This window comes from Equus asinus, chromosome 2, assembly GCF_041296235.1.
Source record: "Equus asinus isolate D_3611 breed Donkey chromosome 2, EquAss-T2T_v2, whole genome shotgun sequence".
Taxonomy (NCBI): domain Eukaryota; kingdom Metazoa; phylum Chordata; class Mammalia; order Perissodactyla; family Equidae; genus Equus; species Equus asinus.
Window position 1 is genome coordinate 135,024,863 of NC_091791.1, and position 24,594 is coordinate 135,049,456.

The 24,594-nt window shown below is 37.9% G+C and overlaps 1 protein-coding gene across 15 annotated transcripts in view; it reads left to right on the plus strand.

Moving 5' to 3' along the window:
• Positions 1–24,594, plus strand: part of CSNK1G1 (casein kinase 1 gamma 1) — a 195,632-nt gene that overhangs the window by 105,281 nt on the left and 65,757 nt on the right. For all 15 annotated transcript variants that reach the window (XR_011498929.1, XM_070500166.1, XM_070500169.1 and 12 more), the window contains one exon: positions 1,344–1,413. Coding sequence is in view for 12 of the 15 variants with exons in the window: in XM_070500166.1 (XP_070356267.1) it covers positions 1,344–1,413 (70 nt within the window). In the remaining 3 variants the exon portion in view is untranslated. The remainder of the gene's footprint in view (positions 1–1,343; positions 1,414–24,594) is intronic.

Here is a 24,594-nt window from a genome sequence, read left to right on the forward strand (position 1 = left end):
TTTGTTGATAGATACTTAGGTTGCTTCCAGCTTTTGACCATTGTGAATAATGATACTATGAACATGGGATACAAATATCGATTTGAGTCACTGCTTTCAGTTCTTCTGGGTACATATACAGAAGTGGAATTGCTTTATCATATGGTAATTCTATGTTTAATTTTTTTAGAAATTGCCATACTGTTTTCCACAGTAGCTGCACCATTTTACACTCCCACAAGTAATGCACAGGGGTTCCAGTTTCTCCACATCCTCATCAACACTTATTGTCTGTGCTTTTGATAATAGCCATCCTGCTGAGCATGCAGATGTACCTTTTAGGGTAATGTTTGATTTTCTTGTTAACTAGTTGCTTAGTATAGCTGTTAGTTCAGAATAAATAACCAGCTAATACTTGATGTTTGATGTTTGGTGTAGAGCAAAGTGTGGTCGTTTGGCTGCTGTATCTCTGGGGTCTTTAGAAAACTCTATTTTTGAAAAATTGAACACCATATTGATTAAAGTTACATATTTTAATTGCACTTACAATCTTTAATTCTTTTAAGTATAAAAATGAATATGCATAAGAATGTTCCTACAGCATTACTCATAATATTGAAAACTGAAAACAGTCCAAATGTCCAAAAATTGTGGTGTGTATGTGTACAGACATACAGGGGAATGCTACAGCCATTAAAAACAATATACAGCTATACTCATTGCCATGGAAAGGTGTTATCATCACGCTGTTGAATTTAAAGGCAAATTACAAAACAGCAAAGTATGATCTATTTATTTAAAATATATTTTTGAGTCTATATTATATAGAAATATATGTATAAATAAATATTTGGAAGGACATTCACCAAAATATTAATATTGATTCTCTTTTAAATGATAGAATCTCAGATTATTTTTACTTTCTTCCTAGTTTTTATACATTTTAAATTTTATTTCTGAGCATGTATTATCTTTCTAAAAATAATAAAACTGTTTACCACCCAAAATTCCGAATAAAACAAGCAGGAAATACATGCTGGTATATAATTAAAAGGTTTGGCATCTGATTGCCTAGTAGGAGAATACATTTCAGGAGAATACTTCATGGTGAGGACACTATTCTTGAATGATAGCTCATACAGAGTATTTTTATTTAAATATCCATGGAAGGGATTGTATGTAATTCAGCTTCATCCTCCCCAGGCTGTGCTTTCAAAGAGAAATTGTGGCAAGAAAATGTTATCATATATGGATATCATCTCTAAAATATTAAGTGGTCTTAGCCCTGGTTTACTCTGAAAACCTAGGAATGGAAGAATCCTATTTATCTACATCTGATCATAATTTCTCTTCTTGGGTTTCAGGAAGCAATAAAATCACGTGCTCCACAGCTTCATTTAGAGTACCGGTTTTATAAACAGCTTGGCAGTACAGGTAAGTCAATCTCTTCTCTCCATTTACTTAGAATATAGCTTAGCTGAAAGCCCAAAAATATGCAAATTGTCTTGTCTACTTTACCATTTTTACCACACCATGTATTTCCCCTGCTTGCTGGATAGGTAAGTAAACATAGCCAACCAAAAAGCTCCTTGCTCTCTGGCTCCTGGAGGGACAGTTGAGTTGATTAGGGATCTGTGAGGCCATGACTGTGCCCACTGACCAACCTTTGAATGCTTTCACCCCCCTGAAATACACATGGTATGGAGTTTTGTTTTTTGGTAGTTTATTCATTCTCTTTCAATTTCTTTGTGTATACTAAAAGAAAAGAGATGGGGTTGGTAATTTGCAAGCTTTATTTTAACCACATTGAGACTGTATATCTGTTTTAAAGACATACTAAAATATACATGCTGAAATATGTAACACTGTCATTTTATCTGTTGTTCTCTTTAATTTGGAAGCTCTGTCTGTGTAATTGTAATAACCTTGACCTTTGAGAGTTTTTAAAAGTTGTTTATAATTTTTAAAAACTTGCCTATTTTTTACTTTTCTAAAAGCTCTCATTTCTGAAATATCTTACTGGCTTCCAGAAAAATATCTTGATTAAGCAAATGTTACCAGCCCTAAGGAGGTTGCACCTATTACCTCTTGCAGAAGATGGAATCCTTCAATGCTAGTTTCATCATTTAACATTAGTAGACATTGTTCTGCTTTATGCCTTCTTCACTGTGACAGTTTTATGTGACTGACTGAAACATGGTTTCTATTTCAAGTACCACTATTGAAGGCACTATTGAAGGAATTTGACTTTCGTGTCCTAGCATATATAGAATTATGTAAGAGCCACTGGGTGTTACTCAAGTTGTTTTATACCCTGACTATGGCAATAATCAGCCATAGTCATAACCTAGGGAGGTCACGATGGGCATTTGTCCTTCACTGAATCTAGCATGACTTCTTGCTTGGAGTAGCCTCTTAGTGTATGTCTGTTCATTGATTGTGTCCTTAAATGTGGAGTGTTCCTGGTGTAGGATTTAAGATTGGCAACAGAGTTCACAGGATGTATTTATAACTTGAGGCTTGTCTTCCGGTAACTAAACTTTAAAGTTGGCTGTTATGTTGTTCCTGGTTTCACAAATTTCGGGGTAATAATTATCACAGATCACTTATGATAAACAGGTTTGTGCATGTCTCACAACTCTAAGGTACACATAAAAACATGCTAGATCCAGCCAAACTTAGATGTTTGAATGGGCCTGAGGAAAGTGACCAGGCCATTTTGCAGGATTTCCTCTGTAAGCCCTTCCAAATGCAGTCATGTGCTGCATAATGAGGTTTCTGTATAATAACGGGACACATATACGACAGTGGTCCCATAAGACCTTCGCATAGCACAAGATGTGCAGGTAGAAGGCAGTGATATTGATGATTCTGACCCTGCGTAGGCCTAGGCCAATGTGTGTTTGTGTCTTAGTTTTTAACAAAAAAAGTTTAAAAAGTAAAAAAAATTTAAAGTTTAAAAAATAGAAGAAAGCTTTATAGAATAAGGATATAAAGAAAGAAAATATTTTCATACAGTTGTACAATACATTTGTGTTTTAAGTTGTGTTATTACAAGAGTCAAAGTTTAAAAAATTTTAAAGTTTATAAAGCGAAAAAGTCATGGTAAGCTAGGGTTAATTTGTTACTGAAGGAAGAAAAATATTTTTTTAATAAATTGAGTATAGCCTAAGTGTACAGTGTTTATGAGATCTGTGCCCTGGATCAGAACCTGTGAACCCCAAACCGCCAAAGCAGAGTGCACAAACTTAACCACTACGCCACCAGGCCAGCCTCAAATATTGACTGTTTTTTAGCTGTAATTGCATATCTCCTCCCACTCCCCACAGTCTTATTGTGATAAGACTATAAGCTCCTGCACCTTGAGAGCAAGGCTTCTGCCACCTTCACCTTTGTGTCTCAGTTGTGTTCTCAATGCCCAACATAGTTTTTTCACATAGTAGGCACTTGGGAAGAAATTTGGTGATAGAAGTTAGGAAGAATTTATAACATGATTTTTTTAGATTTTTGCCAAGCTATTAATAGAAATATTTCCTAGGGATGGCCAAAAAAGCAAATTTATTTTGAAAGTAGGTCAGTTGACAAAAAAGTAGGCAAGATTTCACTACGTCTCATTATAAAGGTGAGCGTGAACACTAGAGCTTGTTTCTAACTACAACATGAGCATTCTCTCCCTATTTTTCTAGAGTTCCCAGCTGCAAAAGTGACTTATCGCTAGTTAATATTTGAGCAGCCAGAGCACATATGCCACTCTCTGCAGAACCAAGGTGATGTGCCATTGTAAATAAATAACCTTTCATGCCAAGGCACACAATGACCAAAATAATGCAATCATTGTTTTTGCTCACTAGTGCTGTATCTGTCATTATTCAGCACAGGCCAGTTATTTGCAAAATATTTGGTTATCATGACAAGGAATACTTACAAAAATAAAAGCCCATTGTTACTTAGGTTTGTTCAAGGAATTAGTGCTTATAAAGTATAAATGGATGAAATTTTGATGGAGAAATGAGTGATTGTGAATTTAAAGAATAGTGCTATTGCTATTGTGACCAAAGCTTGAGACTTTAAATTCCTAAAAAAGGGACTTTTGTGGTAGCTCGGAACTATGACCATTTCTTCCATAAGTACCCAGGTCTTAATCATTACCTTGGGTTTTTGATGCCCATATTGCCCTGACCATATGATCTGGAAATTCATTCCATTTCTCTACTCATGTGGAGATAGAACAAAAATGGTAGCGCTGGATCATTGTGAACATGGTTTAAGTTGTAGCTCTTCCTGATTGTGCCTTCTTTTCCTTGTTTAATCTCTAACTCCTTCCCTTCCATCCCACTCTGTTCTCTGGTGGGCAGTCACACTTCAAGCTTTGTTTGCTGATTATAGCTTTGCCATCAAGAATTTCAAAACCTGATTACTTACTATGAGAGTTGAAATCTCCAGATAATCAAGGGGGACTTGAAGGCCTTAAAACTTGAGAATGAGGATCTTGATCTTCCTAATAACTATGATTTTTTTTTCGTTTATTGTAGAAACCAAATTATAAAATATGAAAGGATTTTCTTTTTCCTGAGGAAGATTCACCCTGAGCTAACGTCTGCTGCCAATCTTCTTGCTTTTTTTTTTGTCCTTCAAGTAATTTTATTGGGCTTATAATAATGATTTATAACATTGTGTAATTTCGAGTGTACATTATTGTTTATCAATTCCTGAATACACTTTATCGTGTTTATCCCAGTAATCTAATTTTTATCCATCACTGTACATATGTGCCCTTTTGTCCCTTTTGCCCACCCCTCAACCCCTTTCCCCTCTGGTAACCACTAATGTGTTCTCTTTATCCATGTATTTTTTATCTTCCACATATGAGTAAAATCATGTAGTATTTATATTTCTCTCTTTGGCTTATTTCACTTAATGTCATACCCTCAAGATCCATCCATGTTGTTGCAAATCGGACAATTTTGTCTTTTTTTATGGCTGAGTAGTATTCCATTGTGTATATATATATACCACATCTTCTTTCTCCATTCATCAGTTGATGGGCACTTGGGTTGCTTCAACTTCTTGGCTATTGTGAATAATGCTGCAGTGAACATAGGGGTGCATAAATCTCTGGATCATTGATTTCAAGTTCTTTGGATAAATACCCAGTAGTGGAATAGCTGGATAATATGGTATTTCTATTTTTAATTTTTTGAGAAATCTCCATACTGTTTTCCATAGTAGTTGCACCAGTTTGCATTCCCACCAGAAGTGTATGAGCATTTCCCTTTTCTCTACATCCTCTCCATTTGTTGTTTTTTGTCTTGGTAATTATAGCCATTCTGACTGGTGTAAGGTGATATCACATTGTAGTTTTGAATTGCATTTCCCTAATAGTGATGTTGAACATCATTTCATGTGTCTGTTGGCCATCTGTATATCTTCCTTGGAAAAATGTCTGTTCATATCCTCTGCCCATTATTTGATCAGGTTTTGTTGTTGTTGTTGAGTTGCATGAGTTCTTTATATATTTTGGAGATCAACCCCTTGTCTGATAAATGATCTGCAAATATTTTTTCCCAACTGGTGGGTTGTCTTTCCATTTTGTTCCTGGTTTCCTTTGCTTACAGAAGGTTTTTAGTCTGATGTAGTCCCATTTGTTAACTTCTTCATCTGTTTCCCTTGCCCAAGTAGACATGGTATTTGGAAAGATGTTGCTAAGACCAATGTCAAAGCGTGTACTGCCTATGTTTTCTTCTAGGAGTTTTATGCTTTCAGGTCTTACCTTCAAGTCTTTAATCCATTTAGAGTTAATTTTTGTGTATGGTGCAAGATAATGGTCTACGTTCATTCTTTTGCATGTGGCTGTCCAGTTTTCCCAATGCCGTTTATTGAAGACTTTCCTTTCCTCATTGTATGTTCTTGGCTCCTTTGTCAAAGATTAGCTGTCCATAGATGGGTGTTTTTATTTCTGGCCTTTCAGTTCTCATCCATTGATCTGTTTGTCTGTTTTTGTGCCAGGACCATGCTGTTTTGATTACTGTAGCTTTGTAGTATGTTTTGAGTCAGGGATTTTGATGCCTCCAGCTTTGTTCTTTTTTTTCAGGATTGCTTTGGCTATCTGGAGTCTTTTGTTGTTCCATATAAATTTTAGGATTCTTTGTTCTATTTCTGTGAATGTCATTGGGATTCTGCTTGGGATTGCATTGAATCTGTAGATTGCTTTAGGTAGTGTGGACATTTTAACTATGTTTATTCTTCCAACCCATAATGTGGAATATCTTTCCATTTCTTTATGTCTTCTTCAATTTTTTTCAGTAATGTCTTATAGTATTCAGTGTATAGATCTTTCACCTGTTTGGTTAAGTTTATTCCTAGGTATTTTATTTTTGTTGTGGTTATAAATGAGATTATATTCTTGATTTCTCTTTCTGCTAGTTCATTGTTAGTGTACAGGAATGCAACTGATTTTTTAAAATTGGTTTTGTACCCTGAAACTTTGCTGTAGTTGTTGATTATTTCCAATAGTTTTCTGGTGGATTCTTCAGGGTTTTCTATATATAGTATCATGTCATATGCAAATAGCGAAAGTTTCACTTCTTCCTTTCCAATTTGGATTCCTTTTATTTCTTTTTCTTGCCTGATTGCTCTGGCCAACACCTTCGGTATTATGTTGAATAGGAGTGGCGAGAGTGGGCACCCTTGTCTTGTTCCTGTTCTCAGAGGGATGGCTTTCAGTTTTTCACCATTAACTATGATGTTGGCTGTGGGTTTGTCATATATGGCCTTTATTATGTTGAGGTACTTTCCTTCTATACCCATTTTATTGAGAGTCTTTATCATAAATGAGTGTTGGATCTTGTCAAATACTTTCTCTGTATCTATTGAGATGGTCATGGGATTCTTACTCCTCATTTTGTTAATGTGATGTATCAAATTGATTGATTTGCACATGTTGAATCATCCCTGCATCCCTGGAATAAGTCCCTCTTGATCGTGGTGTGCGATCCTTTTAATGTACTGCTGTATTTGGTTTTCCTACATTTTGTGGAGGATTTTTGCATCTAAGTTCATCAGTGATACTGGGCTGTAGTTTTCCTTCGTTGTGTTATTCTTGTCTGGTTTTGGTATCAGGGTAATGTTGACATCATGGAATGTGTTAGGAAGCATTCCATCATCTTCAATTTTTTGAAATAGTTTGAGAAGGATAGGTACTAAATCTTCTTTGAATGTTTGGTAGAATTCTCCAGACAAGCCATCTAGTCCTGGACTTTTGTCTTTTGGGAGGTTTTCAATTGCTGTTTCAATCTCTGTACTTGTGATTGGTCTGTTCAGATTGTCTGTTTATTCTTGATTTAGTTTTGGGAGGTTGTGTGAGTCTAGGAATTCATCCATTTCTTCTAGGTTATTGAATTTGTGGGCATATAGTTTTTTGTAGTATTCTCTTACAGTCCTTTGTGTTTCTGCAGTATCTGTTGTAATTTCTCCTCTTTCATTTCTGACTTTATTTCTTTGAGTTTTCTCTCTTTTTTTCTTGGTGAGTCTGGCTCAGGGCTTGTCAGTTTTGGTTGTCTTCCCAAAGAACCATCTCTTAGTTTCATTAATCCTTTCTTCTGTTTTTTTAGTCTCTATTTCATTTATTTCTGCTCAGATTTTTATTATTTCCTTCCTTCTGCTCACTTTGGGTTCTGTTCTTCTTTTTCTAGCTCTGTTAGGTGCATTTTAAGATTACTTATTTGATATTTTTCTTGCTTATGGAGGTGGGCCTTTATTGCTATGAATTTCCCTCTTATGACCACTTTTGCTGCATCACATAAGAATTGGTATGTTTTCATTTTCACTTGTCTCCGGGTATTTTTTAATTTCTACATTTTTATCCTCTAGAAGACTCATTCTTTCCTCCATAAGATCCATTCTATTTCCTAATGATTGTAGATTATTTTTTATTTCATTAATTGTATTTTTCATATCCAGAATTTCTGCTTGATTTTCTTTTTATAGTTTCAGGCTCTTTGGTGAAGAGATTAATTTTATTGCTGAGCTCCTTGAATTATCTTTCTGTGTTTTCTTGTAAGTCGTTGAGCTTCCTTATGACAGCTATTTTGAATTCTCTATCACTTAGGTTGTAAATTTCTTTGTCTTCAGGGTTGGTTTCTGGAGAATTGTCACTTTCCTTCTGGTCTGAATTGTTGCTGTCGTTTCTTATGGTATTTGACGAACTAATCTTTTGTCGGGGCATTTGTGGTAGTCTTAGGATGCAGATTCCACATGTTACTGCTAGGTGGAAGCAGGGGTGTAGTTTCTGGCCCCACCCCATCTGCTGGAGGCTGTGGGAGTACTATAGCGGCTTGTCCCAGCCTGGGGTGCCTTCAGGCACTTGTGTGAACTATGCTTGGCAGTGGGGCTTCCTCTCTGGGACCCAGGCTAGGGCCACTCCTTGGAGGCACAGGGGTATTGTGGGCTCTCCCTCCTCGCCAGTAGAGTGATCACGAGCACAAGCTAAGGGTTACCACTGCCTCCTCCGATGGTCACCTTGGTGTGTGTTCCCACTTTCGAGGTGCTTGCACCAGGCTGGAAAGCATTCATGTGCATTCACAGTGCTACTGGGGGAGACCAGGGCATGCTCACCTATCTCTGCCACTTCCCAGGGGACCAGTCCATCCACCCTCAAGTGTATAGCTGCGTGTGTCTCTCAAGCATCCTGTTGTGCTGTGAGCTTCCTCCATTGGTCAGTGAATGTCCATTCAGTTGTAGTTCAAAAGGAGGAGAGACAAAGGGAATAGCTCATTTTGCCACGTTGCTGACGTCACCTCAGTCTTCCTCATTGTTTGCTTGAGGAAGATAGCCCTTAGCTAACATCTGTGCCAGTCTTCCTCTATTTTGTATGTGGTTTGCCATCACAGCATGGCTGATGAGTGGTGTGGGTCTCCACTCGTGATCCAAACACAGGCCACTGAAGTGGAGCATACTAAACTTAACCACGACACCATGAGGCCAGCCCCATTACAGGATATTTTGAAAGGAAATGATGATCCATGCTCTTACCACCCTAACTCACCTACATTTCATTTGAATATTTTTCTCCTTTTTATATGCAGACATATTTAATAGTTAATCTCAGTTCACATGCAACTGCATGTCTTCTTTCACTTAACATTTAACATTTGTCATGAGGCTGCAGAGTCTTCATGTTTCTAATCATTGTATAGTATCCTATCAGCTTCACAGACTATAATTTAGGCACACATTTTGTGTTGTTAGACATATAGATTTTTTTTATTTGAAGAAATCATTTCCCCTATTGATATTCTGGTACCTAGGTATTATAACCCAAAACTTTTCTTTCATATGTTCTCCCATTTACTCCCCATATGAATGATTGTGATTTTCATATGTTTAAAGAGCTAGTAAGTGGTAGATTAGGTTCATTCCAAATGATTCTAGAACAAAAATTATTGAAAGAAATTACAGGAAGATAAATTTTGGCTTTGTATAATAATTAGAACAGTATGAAAGTAATCTAAATGTCATCAGTATGGATCTAGCTAAATAAATGATGATAGATTTATACTATGGCATTAACTATCAAAAAGAAGGTGGAGGGGGCAACCCAGTGGCATATAGTGGTTAAGTTTGTGTGCTCTTCTTTGGTGGCCCAGAGTTCGGGAGATCAGATCCCAGGCTCAGACCTACACAATGCTCATTAAGCCATGCTGTGGTGGCGTCCCACAGACAAAAAAATGGAGGAGGAGCCAGCCTGGTGGTGTAGCGGTTAAGTTCACGTGTTCCACTTCAGCAGCCCAGGGTTCACCTGTTCAGATCCTGGATGTGGACCTATGCACCACTTATCAAGCCATGCTGTGGCAGATGTCCCACATATAAAGTAGAGGAAGATGGGTAGGATGTTAGCTCAGGGCCAGTCTTCCTCAGCAAGGAGAGGAGGATTGGTGGTGTATGGCAGCTCAAGGCTAATATTCCTCAACAAAAAAAACGAAAGAAAGAAGTGGAGGAAGATTGTCACAGAATGTTAGGTCAGGGCCAATCTTTCTCATACCCAAAAAAGAAAGTAGAGCCCTATGCACTAATATGGAAAGATGCCCCAATGTATTTTTAAGTGAAAAAGTTTGTAAAACAGTATAGCATGATTGTATTTGTGTAGTACAAAAAGTACTTAAATAAAGATATGTCCTCATAAGCATAAAAAAAATCTGCGTGGATATACAAAATATTTAATAATGCTTATCTTTGAAGCATAAGATTAGAAATGGGAAGCAGTGACACTCTAAAAGTTTTCACTTTATTTCTTTAATACTGTTTGCATTTTTTGCCCTGACCATGTATTATTATTACTATAACTAATTTTTTAAAAGACTGCAGCAGTGGACGTATGGTCTCTCTCCTACCTCTTCCATTACCAAGGCAACCTGTTTCTGTCCCCATATATCCTCAGCCATGCTTTAACAGTTTCAGGCATAAGTTCAACAAATGATGATAAACCTTATTTCATTTCTATCCCAACACCTTCTTGTAGGAAGAAACAAAGGAAATCGTTGACTAGAATAAGCTGTCTTATGCAATAGGATTTCCTGTCTCTTAAGGGGAGGGCAGTTTTCAGGCAGAAGTTGTACAGTTTTGCATTCTGGATGTTGTGAGGGAGATGTGTGCGCTGGGTAGAAAGTTAGAATATGTGACCTTTTAAGACCTACTTGAATCTAAGATTATATAAAAAACTCTTAAAGACCACATGTTACTGTACAAGAAACATCCTGGTGCAGATATTTATACTTGGTATCTTCTACAGTTTCAGAAGACGTAAACTTATTTTTTAGAAGTTGGGTTATAAATATAACCCTGGTTAAGATGGACATCCAATGGTCAGTAAAGCAAAATGGAAACATTATCTAGTGTTCTCACATAATTGAATGGCGGGCATAGGGGAGATTTTTATTTGCAAATTATGGTTCAAATTATTGAGCCTGAAATTGCTGGAGAATTTCCCAACTTATTCCAAAGAAAAGCAATATTTTTTAGATGTGAAACTTTGCAACTTATGTAATGACTCTAAAAAATTATTGTTATTCTTTCCTCACTGTTGGAAAGTCAAAGTTTTAGATTTTCTCCTGTGACTAAACCAAATACATTCCAGTTTTGTCTTATTTTTGCTTCATTCCTTCTTATATCACTGTGTTTTGATTTCTCACAGCACAAAGGGCTTTGCCATTGAACACAATTATGCTTTTCTTTTCAGATGTAGTTTCTATAGATTGTTCTGAGTACACAAGATTAGGAGTCAGGGACTTAAAGATTGACTCTGGATTCCTTGGAACTTGCTTGCCCTCCTGGTAGCTTTAGTATTGTTTGGTACAGTGGGCCAGCTTCATAAGATAGAACAGCGGTATTTAATTATGGTAAGTAAGGCTGTAAGCCTTGCAATCAGCAGATGAAAGCACCCTGTGAGTTGTAACCATCTTTCTTATCATTTTCATGAGTCATCTCTGTTGTGTTAATTGTCTTATAGTCACCATGGGTTAAGTTCCAATCTTATTTTCCTTATATGGGAATGTTTTCAGATTTTCCTATGCTCTCAGGGTCCTTTTACTTAGGAGAGTATATACATTGTCAATTGAAAATTTTTCCAGCCCACAAATCTTTTTTCTAGTACACGTCTCACTTTTGCTTGTATTGTAATATACAGGAACAGGACTTGGTGGATGACAGGTTTGGGGCGGAGATAAGCAAAACTAGTTGCCTAAACATATAGGAGGCCTAAACATAGGAGAGGGATAGTATGAGCATGAAGGTTTGTAGCTAGATTTGGGGCTGGCCACATGATAAGGGTTTGGTATATGTCTGGTAATTAAATAAAAGATGAGTAAACCAAAACCAAGCACGCAGCTGAAGTGGCAAGAGAGAGGGAGGGATGGAGAGGGAATGAATCAGCAAGGGCAGGAACAAATGAAAGAGGCTGGTGGGGCAGGGAGGAATAGGCACATGGCAAGGAAAAAGGACCCTAGATAGAGAAATGAGAATGCAAACAGGTAAAATATGGTGGAGGCCTCTGACTTAGCCAGAAGGAGCTGTAAAGTTGCCTTCTATTACTGTTCTGAGTTAACTGTTTCTTAGGAACAGTGGTTTTGAACAAGAGCTTTGCCTTTTTTGAAGTGAGGTAATAATAGTTTATAACATTTTGAAATTTCAGTTGTACATTATTATTTGTCACTCACCATATAAATGTGCTCCTTCACCCCTTGTGCCCAGCCCCAACCCCCTTCCTCTCTGATAACCACTGAACTGTTCTCTTCATCCATGTGTTACTTTATCTTCCACGAGTGAAATCACACGGTGTTTGTCTTTCTTTCTCTAGCTTTTCTCACTTAACATAATACTCTCGAGGTCCATCCATGTTGTTGTGAATGGCATGATTTTGTCTTTTTTTATGGCTGCGTTGGTCGATTCTATATATGTATATATATATATGCCATATCTTCTGTATCCAGTCATCAGTCAGTGGGCACTTGGGTTGCTTCCACATCTTGGCTATTGTGAATAATGCTGCAGTAAACATAGGGATGCCTAAGTCTCTTTGAATTGTTGATTTCATGTTCTTTTGATAAATACCCAGTAGTGGGATAGCTGCATCATATGTATTTGTGTTTTTAGTTTTTTGAGAAGTCTCCATACTGTTTTCCATAGTGGCTGCACCAGTTTGCATTCCCACCAGCAGTGTAAGGTTCCCTTTTCTCCACATCCTCTCCAATATTTGTTATTTTTTGTCTTGGTGATTATAGCCATTCTAATGGGTATAAGGTCATACCTTAGTGTAGTTTAGATTTGCATTTCCCTGTTGATAATGATGTTAAACATCTTTTCCTATGCCTGTTGGCCATCTGTATATCTTCTTTAGAAAAATGTCTGTTCACATCCTCTGCCCATTTTTTGATTGGGTTTTTTTGTTGTCATTGAGTTGTGTGAGTTCTTTATATATTTTGGAGATTAACCCTTTGTCAGATGTATGATTTGCAAATATTTTCGCCCAGCTGGTGGGTTGTCTTTTCATTTTGTTCCTGGTTTCGTTTGCCTTGCAGAAACTCTTTAGTCTGATTCCACTTCTTTATGTTTTCTTTCGTTTCCCTTGTCCAAGTAGACATGGGATTCAAAAAGATCCTTCTAAGATCGATGTCAAAGAGTATTGCCTGTATTTTCTTCTGGGAGTCTTATGGTTTCAGGTCTCACCTTCAACTCTTTGATCCATTTAGACTTTATTTTTGTGGATGGTGTGAGATAATGGTCTACTTTCATTCTTTTGCATGTGGCTGTCCTGTTTTTCCAACACCGTTTATTGAAGAGACTTTCCTTTCTCCATTGTATGTTCTTAGCTCATTTGTCGAAGATTAGCTGTCCATCGATGTGTTTTTTTATTTCTGGATTTTCCATTCTGTTCCATTGATCTGTGTATGTTTTTTTGTGCTCATACCATGCTGTTTTGAGTAATATACCTTTGTACTATATTTCGCAGCTAGGGATTGTGATGCCTCCAGCTTTGTTCTTTTTTTCAGGGTTGCTTCAGCTATTTGGGGTCTTTTGTTGCCCCATATGAATTTTAGGATTCTTTGTTCTACTTTCATGAGGAATGTCATTGGGATTCTGATCGGAATTGCATTGAATCTGTAGATTACTTTAAGTAGTAGGGATATTTTAACTATGTTTATTCTTCCAATCCGTGAGCATGGAATATCTTTCCCTTTCTTTATGTCATCATTGATTTCTTTCAGTAATGTCTTATAGTTTTGTTTGTTTAGGTCTTTCACCTCCTTGGTTAAATTTATTCCTAGATATTGTATTATTTTTGTTGCGATTGTAAATGGGATTCTAGAGTTCTCTTTCTGTTATTTTGTTATTAGAATATAGAAATGCAACTGATTTTTTTAAGTTGATTTTGTACCCTGCAACTTTGCCATATTTGTTAATTATTTCTAATAGTTTTCCAAGGGATTCTTTAGGATTTTCTATATATAAAATCATGTCATCTGCAAACAGCAAGAGTTTCACTTGTTCTTTGCCTATTTGGACTCCTTTTATTTCTTTTTCTTGCCTAATTGCTCTGGCCAAAACCTCCAGTACTGTGTAGAATAAGAGTGGCAAGAATGGACACACTTGTCTTGTTCCTGTTCTCTGAGGGATGGCTTTCAGTGTTTCACTGTTGACTGTGAAGCTGGCTGTGGGTTTGTCATATATGGCCTTTATTATGTTGAGGTACTTTCCTTCTATATCCATTGTACTGAGAGTTTTTATCATAAATGGATGTTGGATGTTGTCAAATGCTTTCTCTGAGTCTATTGAGATGACCATGTGGTTTTTATTCCTCATTTGTTAAGGTGTATCACGTTGATTGATTTCTGGATATTGAACCATCTCTGTGTCCCTCATATAAATCCCACGTGATCACGGTGTATGATCTCTTTAATGTATTGCTGTATTCGGGTTGCCAATATTTTGTTGGGGATTTTTGCATCCATGCCTATCAGTGATATCAGCCTGTAATTTTCCTTCTTTGGGTTGCCCTTGTCTATCTTTGGGATCAGGGTGATGTTGGCCTTGTAGAATGTTTTAGGAAGTGTGTTCCATCTTCCTCAACTTTTTGGAATAGTTTGAGGATAGATATTAAATCTTCTTTGAATATTTGGTAGAATTCTCCTGAGAAGTCATCTGGCCCTGGACTTCTGTTTTTTGGGAGGTTTTGGATTACTGTTTCAATCTCTTTACTTGTGATTGGTCTATTCAGATTCTCTGTTTCTTCTTCAGTTTTGGGAGGTTGTATGAGTATAAAAAGAAATGTATCCATTTCTTTTCAATTGTCCAATTTGTTGGCATATACTTTTTCATAGTATTCTCTTATATCTTTTGTATCTCTGTGGCATCCGTTGTTCTCCTGTTTCATTTCTAATTTTATTTATTTGAGCCTTCTGTCTTTTTTTCTTAGTGGGTCTGACTAAGGGTTTGTCAGTTTTCTTTGTCTTCTCAAAGAACCCTCTGTTTGTTTCATTGATACTTTCTACTGTTTTTGTTTGTTTCAATTTCATTTATTTCTGCCCTAATTTTTATGATTTCCCTTCTTCTTCTGACTTTGGGCTTTTTTTGTTCTTCTTTTTCTAATTGTATTAGATGCAGTTTAAGATTGCTTATTTGAGGGCCAGCCCTGTAATGCAGCAGTTAGGTTTGCACTTTCCGCTTCAGTGGCCCGAGGTTCACCAGTTTTGATCCAAGGTGCAGACATGGCACCGCTTGGCAAGCCATGCTGTGATAGGTGTCCCACATATAAAAAGTAGAGGAAGAGGGCATGGATGTTAGCTGAGGGCCAGTCTTCCTTAGCAAAAAGAGGAGGATTGGCAGCAGGTGTTAGCTCAGGGCTAATCTTCCTCAAAAAAATAAAAATAAAATAGAAATAAAGATTGCTTATTTGATATTTTTCTTGTTTGTTAAGATGGGCATGTAGGGCTATGAATTTCCTTCTTATGACCACTTTTGCTGCATCCCATATGAGTTGATATTGTGTATTTTCATTCTCATTTGTCTCCAATTTTTTTTATTTCTCCTTTAATTTCTTCAGTGATCCATTAGTTGTTCAGTAGCATGTTGTTTAGATTCCACGTTTGTCGCTTTCCCAGCTTTTTTCTTGTAGTTGATTTCTAGTTTCATATCATAATGGCCAGAAAAGTTACTTGATATGATTTCAGTCTTCTTACATTTATTGAGGTATGCCTTGTTCCCCAACATATGATCTATCTTTGAGAATGTTCGTTGTGCACTTGAGAAGAATGTGTGTCTGTGGATTTTGGACGGAGCATTCTCTATATATCTATTTAGTGCATTTGGTCTAGCTTTTCATTTAAATCCACTATTTCCTTGTTGATTCTCTGTCTGGATGATCTATCCATTGATGTAAGTGGGATAAGTTCCCCTACTATTATTGTGGTGTTGTTAATATCTCCTTTTAGGTTTGTTAGTAGTTGCTGTATGTACTTTGGTGCTCCTGTGTTAGGTACATATATATTCACACTTGTTAGGTCTTCTTCGTGGAGTGTCCCTTTTATCGTCATACTGCCCCTTTTTGTCTCTCATTACCTGTTTTGTCTTGAACTCTACTTTTTCTGATATAAGTATGGAAACACCTGCTTTCTCTTGTTTGTCATTAGCTTGGAGTATGTCTTCGATCCCTTCACACTGAGCCTGTGTTTGTCTTTAGAACTGAGATGTGTTTCCTGGTGGGAGCATATTGTTAGGTCTTGTTTGTTAATCCATCCTGCCACTCTGTGTCTTTTGATTGGAGAATTCAATCCATTTACATTTAGAGTGATTATTTACATATGAGGGATTATTTCTGCCATTTTATTGCTTGTTTTCCAGTTCTTCTACTTGCCCTTGTTTCTCGCCCTGTGTATTTCAGGCTACCAGTTCAGTTTGGTAGTTCTCTTGTGATGGTTTTCTTAGTTTTCTCTGTGTTTATCATTTGTGTCTCTGTTCTGATTCTTTGCTTAGGGGTTACCATGAGGTTTGTATAAAAAGTCTGGTAGATGAGGGGCTGGCCCCGTGGCCAAGTGGTTAAGTTCGCGCGCTCCGCTGCAGGCGGCCCAGTGTTTCGTTGGTTCGAATCCTGGACGCGGACATGGCACTGCTCATCAGACCACGCTGAGGCAGCGTCCCACATGCCACAACTAGAAGGACCCACAACGAAGAATGCACAACTATGTACCGGGGGGGCTTTGGGGAGAAAAAGGAAAAAATAAAATCTTAGAAAAAAAGAAAAAGTCTCGTAGATGAGATAGTCCATTTTCTGATTGCTTCTTATTTCCGTGGACTATGCTGTTTCAATCCCTTTCCTCTTCCCCTTTTAAGTTATTATTGTCACAACTTATTCCACCTTGTATTGTGAGTTTGTGGTTAAAGTGACAAGATTATATTTATTTTTTGTGTTTTCCTTCATTTATCTTTAATGTTATAATTGTCTGCTAACCTGTTCTGATAGACAGCTGCAATTTTCTGATTTTGTCTATATATTTATCTCCTTGCTCAAGGCTTTTTTTTTTTTATTGAGTTATTGATAGGGTACAATCTTGTGAACTTTCAATTGTACATTAACGTTTGTCAGTCATGTTGTAGGTGCACCACCTCACCCTTTGTGCCCACCCCCCACCCCACCTTTCCCCTGGTATCCACTAAACTGTTGTTAGTCCATAATTTTAAATTCCTCATATGAGTGGAGTCATACCAGATTATCTTTCTCTTGCTGGCTTATTTCACTTAACATAATTCTCTCAAGGTCCATCCGTGTTGTTGCAAATGGAATGATTTTGTTCTGTTTTGCAGCTGAGTAGTATTCCATTGTATATATGTACCACATCTTCTTTATCCATTCGTCTGTTGCTGGACACTTAGGTTGCTTCCACGTCTTGGCTATTGTAAACAGTGCTGCAATAAACATAGGGGTGCATAGGACTTTTGGGATTGCTGACTTCAAGCTCTTTGGATAAATACCCAGTAGTGGGATGACTGGATCATATGGTAGTTGTATTTTTAATTTTTTGAGGAATCTCGATACTGTTTTCCATAGTGGCTGCACGAGTTTGCATTCCCACCAGCAGTGTATGAGGGTTCCTTTTTCTCCACAACCTCTCCAACATTTGTTGCTATTAGTTTTAGATATTTTTGTCATTCTAACGGGTGTAAGGTGATATCTTAGTGTAGTTTTGATTTGCATTTCCCTGATGATCAGCGATGATGAGCATCTTTTCATGTGCCTATTGGCCATCTGTATATCTTCTTTGGAGAAATGTCTGTTCATGTCTCCAGCCCATTTTTTGATTGGGTTGTTTGATGTTTTGTTGTTGAGTTGCGAGAGTTCTTTATATATTAAGGATATTAAGCCTTTGTCAGATATATGACTTGCAAATATTTTTTCCCAGTTAGTGGGTTGTTTTTTTGTTTCAATCTTGTTTTCATTTGCCTTGAAGAAGCTCTTTAATCTGATGAAGTCCCATTTGTTTATTCTTTCTATTGTTTCCCTTCTCTGAGAAGGCATGGTGTCCGAAAAGATCCTTTTAATACTGATGTCAAAGAGTGTACTGCCTAGGTTTTCTTCCAGAAGCCTTATGGTTTCAGGTCTCACCTTTAGGTCTTTAATCCATTTTGAGTTTATTTTGGTGAATGGTGAAAAAGAATGGTCAATTTTCATTCTTTTACATGTGGCTTTCCAGCTTCCCAGCACCATGTGTTGAAAAGACTTTCTTTTCTCCATTGTATGCCCTCAGCTCCTTTGTCAAAGATAAGCTGTCCATAGATGTGTGGTTTTATTTCTGGGCTTTCAATTCTGTTCCATTGATCTATGCACGTGTTTTTGTACCAGTACCATGCTGTTTTGATTACTGTAGCTTTGTAGTATGTTTTGAAGTCAGGGATTGTGATGCCTCCCGTTTTGTTCTCTTTTCTCAGGTTTGCTTTAGAAATTCGGGGTCTTTTGTTGTGCCATATGAATTTTAGGATTCTTTGTTCTAGTTCTGTAAAGAATGTCATTGGGATTCTGATGGGGATGGCGTTGAATCTGTAGATTGCTTTAGGTAGAACGAACATTTTAACTATGTTTATTCTTCCAATCCATGTACATGGAATGTCTTTCCATCTCCTTATGTCGTCATCCACTTCTCTCAGAAAGGCCTTGTAATTTTCATTATATAGGTCGTTCACTTCCTTAGTTAAATTTACCCCAAGGTATTTTATTCTTTTTGTTGCGATTGTGAATGGTATTGTATTCTTGAGTTCTTTTTCTGTTGGTTCATTACTGGAGTATAGAAATGCTACTGATTTATGCAAATTGATTTTATACCCTGCAACTTTGCTGTAGTTGTTGATTACTTCTGAGAGTTTTCCAATGGATTCTTTGGGGTTTTCTATATATAAGATCATGTCGTCTGCAAACAGCAAGAGTTTCACTTCTTCCCTCCCTATTTGGATTCCTTTTATTCCTTTTTCTTGCCTGATTGCTCTGGCCAGGACCTCCAGTACTATGTTAAATAAGAGTGGTGATAGAGGGCATCCTTGTCTCGTTCCTGTTTTCAGGGGGATGGCGTTCAGTTTTTGCCCATTGAGTATGATGTTGGCTATGGGTTCGTCATACATGGCCTTTATTATGTTGAGGTAGTTTCCTTCTATGCCCATTTTGTTCAGAGTTTTTATCATAAATGGCTGTTGGATCTTGTCAAATGCCTTCTCTGCATCTATTGAGATGATCATGTGGTTTTTATTCCTCAGTTTGTTGATGTGGTGTTTCACGTTGATTGATTTGCGGATGTTCAACCATCCCTGTGTCCCTGGTATGAATCCCACCTGATCCTAATGTATGATTCTTTTGATGAATTGCTGAATTCTGGTTGCCAGAATTTTGTTTAGAATTTTTGCATCTATGTTCATCAGTGATATTGGCCTGTAGTTCTCTTTTTTCATGGTATCCTTGTCAGGTTTTGGTATCAGCGTGATGTTGGCCTCATAGAATGTGTTAGGAAGTGTTCCATCTTCCCTAATCTTTTGGAATAGCTTGAAAAGTATAGGTATTAAATCCTCTTTGAAGGTTGGTAGAATTCCCCAGGAAAGCCATCTAGTCCTGGGGTTTTATTCTTTGGGATGTTTTTGACTGCTGTTTCAATCTCTTTCCTTGTGATTGGTCTGTTCAAATTGTCTGCCTCTTCTTGAGTGAGCTTTGGCAGATTGTAGGAGTCCAAGAATTTATCCATGTCCTCTAGGTTATCCATTCTGTTGGCATATAGTTTTTTGTAGTATTCTCTTAAAATCTGTTGTATTTCTGCAGTCTGTTGTTATTTCTCCTCGTTCATTTCTGATTTTGTTTATTTGAGCTTTCTCCCTTTTTTTCTTTGTAAGTCTGGCTAGTGGTTTGTCAATTTTATTTATCTTCTCAAAAAACCAGCTCTTTGTCTCATTGATCCTTTCTACTGCCTTTTTCGTTTCAATAGTATTTATTTCTGCTCTGATTTTTATTATTTCTCTCCTTCTGCTGACTTTGGGCTTCATTTGTTCTTTTTTCTCTAGTTCAGTTAGGTGTGCTTTAAGGTTGCTTATTTGGGATTTTTCTTGTTTGTTAAGATGTGCCTGTATTGCGATGAATTTTCCTCTTAATACAGCTTTTGCTGTATCCCATATGAGTTTGTATGGCATGCTATCATTTTCATTTGTTTCCAGGTATTTTTTGATTTCTTCTTTAATTTCTTCAGTGATCCATTGCTTGTTCAGTAGTGTGTTGTTTAGTCTCCACATCTTTGTGCCTTTCTCAGCTTTTTTCTTGTAATTAATTTCTAGCCTTATAGCACTATGATCGGAGAAGATGCTTGTTATTATTTCAATTTTTTTAAATTTTTAGAGGCTTGCCTTGTTTCCCAACATATGGTCTATCCTTGAGAATGTTCCATGTGCACTTGAGAAGAATGTGTATTCTGCTGTTTTAGGATGAAGCATTCTATAAATGTCTATTAAGTCCAATTGTTTTAGTTTTTCATTTAGCTCCACTATTTCCTTGTTGATTTTCTGTCTGGATGATCTGTCCATTGATGTGAGCGGGGTGTTGAGGTCCCCTACTATTATTGTGTTGTTTTTAACATCTTCCTTTAGATCTGTTAATAGTTGCTTTATGAATCTTGGTGCTCCTGTGTTGGGTTCATAGATATTTATAAGCGTTATTTCTTCTTGATGAAGTGTCCCTTTGATCATTATATATTGTCCCTCTGTGTCTCTCTTTACCTGCCTTATTTTGAAGTCCACTTGGTCTGATATGAGAATTGCAACACCCGCCTTTTTTTCCATGCTATTTGCTTGAAGTATTGTCCTCCACCCCTTCACCCTGAGTCTGTGTTTGTCCTTGGGGCTGAGGTGTGTTTCCTGGAGGCAACAAATTGTTGGATCGTGTTCTTTAATCCATTTTGCCACTCTGTGTCTTTTTATTGGAGAGTTCAATCCATTTACCTTGAGAGTGATTATTGATGCATGTGGACTTAATGCTGTCCATCTTTCGCTCGTTATCTTGTTTTCCTGCGTTTCTTTTCCTGTGTGCTTTAGACTACCCATTTAATACTGCAATTTCTTGTGCTGGGTTTCTTAGATTTTTCCTTATTTATGATTTGTGGCTCTGTTCTGTAATTTATTTTAGTGTCTACCTTGAAGTTTGTGTTTAGAATCTCGTGTATAATATAGTCTATTCTCTGGTGGTCTCTTACCTACTTGACCAATACTGATTTAGACCCTTTGCTCTTCCCCTCCTAAATAATTATTTTCATTTTTTATCTCAACTTGTCTTATTCATTTGTAGTTAGAGTGCTAAGATTGTCCTTGTTTTGGTAGTTTCCTTACCTTTACCCTAATGCTATAATTGAATATTTGCTATCCTGTTCTGGATCTATCCATCAGTCTCCCTAGTCTGTGGATTGTGTCCCCTTTCTCCCTTTTTTCCTTTTTCAAGTATGAGAGCCTTCTTGAGGATTTCTTGTAATGGAGGGCTTTTAGTTACAAATTCCCTTAAGTTTTGTTTGTCTGGAAAAGATTTAATTTCTCCCTCATATCTGAAGGAAATTGTTGCCGGATAGAGTATTCTTGGCTGAAGGCTTTTATCCTTTAAAGCTTTGAATATATCACTCCATTCTCTCCTAGCTTGTAGGGTTTCTGTAGAGAAATCCGCTGACAGTCTGATAGGGGCTCCTTTATAGGTTATTCTCTTTTTTTTCCTTACTTCCTTGAGTATTCTCTCCTTATCATTCCTATTTGCCAACTTTACTACTATGTGCCTTGGGTAGCTCTGTTTACATTGACAAATATAGGAGATCTTAAACCCTCCTCTACACACATTTCTCCGTTGATCCCTAGATTTGGGAAGTTCTCTTCAATAATTTTGTTAAGCACACTTTCTACTCCATTTTCCTTTTCCATATTCTCGGAAATTCCTATGATCCTTATGTTCTTACTCCTCATTGAATCCATTATCTCTCGGAGATTTTCCTCATTTTTTTTAATTCTTAGTTCTCTTCCTCTGTCTGGCGCCATTCAGCCTGTCTGTCCTCGATTATGCTAATTTTCTCCTCTATGTTGTCTACACGGGCATTCAGGGAATCTGTATTCTGTTTTATCTGGTCCATTGTGTTTTTCATCTCAAGTAATTCTGTTTGATTCTTCTTTATGATTTCAATCTCTTTTGTGAAGTAACTCCAGAACTTGGCTGGTTTCTCTATCTTTCTCTCTACCTCAGTCAGTTTTTTGATTATAGCGGCTCTGAATTCATTATCACTTGGTTTACCTAATTCCAAGTCCTCAGGACTTAATTCTGTGTTTTTATTGTTTTCCTTCTGGTCTGGAGTTTTTATAAATTGCTGGATGGTAGAGGAGCGGTTTTTTCTCATGGTGGTAGAATTTAGTTGCAGTTATAGCTTGTTGCCACTAGATGGGGGTTGAGAGCGGCGTGTTATGAGCTCTCCGCCTTGGGGCAAGATGGCTGCGCCCACTGGCTTTGCTTTGGGGGAGGGGCTGTTACTCACACGTGCTGGTCTGGGTTCACATCAGTTCTGTTCTCTGGTCTCCCAAGGCCCTTGATTTATGGGGTCCTCACAGACGGAAGCCCCCCCCCGCCCCCCCACGTCAGCGGGTCTCCATTGAATCAGCGGCAGGAGTCCTGGATGATCCCCGGTGGCGCGGCCCCTCCCCCGCTCCTTCCCGACCCACGCCGCAGGGTTCGCAGACTCTAGGGGAGCGAGCGATGTTCTCTCCTACCATTCCAGCCCTCCGAAGGTGTAAGCAAAGTTTATGATCTCCGCCTTCTTGGTATTGTAGGTGTCTAACGAGCTGGCATTATTTTTGTTCTCTGAAATTCAGCTCTTCCAATCTTTTGTTGTATTTTGGAGGGGAGAGAATCCCAGGTCAGCTCACCCCCGCCATTTTGCTCCTGCTCAAGGCTTTTTAAACTTTCTTCCCCCCCCCCACCCCCCAATGAGGGCCTTCTTGAGTATTTCTTGTGGGGAGGCGTGTCTTGTGGCAATGAACTCCCTCAGCATTGTGTTTATTTGGCAAAGTTTTTATTTCTCCATCATGTCTGAGGGATATTTTCTCTGAATAGTGTATTCTTGGCTTGAAGTTTTTGTCTTTCAAAATTTTAAATATATCATCCCACTCTCGTAGCCTCTAAGGTTTCTGCTGAGAAATCCACTGAAAGCCTGATAAGGGTTCCTTGTAAGTTGTTTTCTTCTGCCTTGCTATCCTTACTCTTTTTCCTTTATCATTGACTTTTGCCAGCTTTACTAGTGTATGCCTTGGAGAAGGTCTTTTTATATTTATATAATTAGGAGCTCTATTAGCTCCTTTCACTTTTACTTTCAGCTCCTTCTCCATGTTTGGGAAGTTCTCAGCTGTTATTTCTTTGAGTAAGCTTTTTGCTCTCTTCTTCGTCTGGAATACCTGTAATCCTTATGTTGCATTTCCTAATTGAGTGAGATATTTCTCTGAGAATTTCTTCATTTCTTTTTAGTCTTAGTTTTCTCCTCTTCTCCATGTGAAGCATTTCTATATTTCTGTCCTCTAGACTGCTGATTCTGTCCTCCATAATATCAGCTCTGGTGGTCAGGGATTCCAGGTGTTTCTTTATCTCACCCATTGTGTTCTTCATCTCCAACATTTATGATTGGTTTTTCTTTATAGTTTCAATTTGTTTGTGAAGAAGTTCATGATTTCATTGAACTATCTGTATTTTCTTGTAACTTGAGTTTTTTATGATAGCCAATTTGAATTTTCTGTGATCTAGATTATAAACTTCTGTGCCTTCAGGATTGATTTCTGTGTGCTTATAATTTTCCCTCTGGTGTGGAGTATTAATATATTTTTTCATACTGTTGGCATCGATTTGTGCTTCCTTATAGTGATAGTGTTTGGTCACAGCTTCCACCTGCTGCCCCTGCTTTGGGGGTCAAGGACTGTGTATTCTCAGCGTGCCATGACCCCAGCTCCCTTGCTTACATCTGCTGCTTTTCTCTCATATGCGTGGGCGCTGTGGCCAACCGGCAGACCTGGAGTGTCCGGCAGGGAGAGGACTGCTTTCTTTCGCCTCTGTGATCCAGGGGACATTCTCACTCTGCCCGCACTTTCTGCTTTCCTAGGATGCCGGTTTGATGAAGACACACCTGCAATAGCTTGGCCATACCCTTGTGGGACTTTCCCTTGGGCTGTGAGGGAACTTGAAGAGCAAAGGTGTTCCCTCAGAGGGCCACCCCTCCCCCATCTCCTCTCAGAGCTGCACACATTCCCACTCCCTGGGTTGCAGCCACTGGAGGAGGAAGAGGAGATCCCCTTACCTCCTTCTATTTCCTCCAGGGGCATCAGGCACCCCTACCTTCAGATGTATGGCTGCATCAGTCTCTCAGACGTCTTTTGTGTTGTGTGAATATCCTCTCTTGGTATATGAATGTTGTTTTCATTGTATCTTACGGAGAAGAGTCTAAGGGAAAAGCTCACTCCACCATGATGCTGACTTCACTCCTTAGCCTTGACATTGTTAGTATAAGTACTAGCTCAGTTTATGGTAAATTCCCATCACTTCAC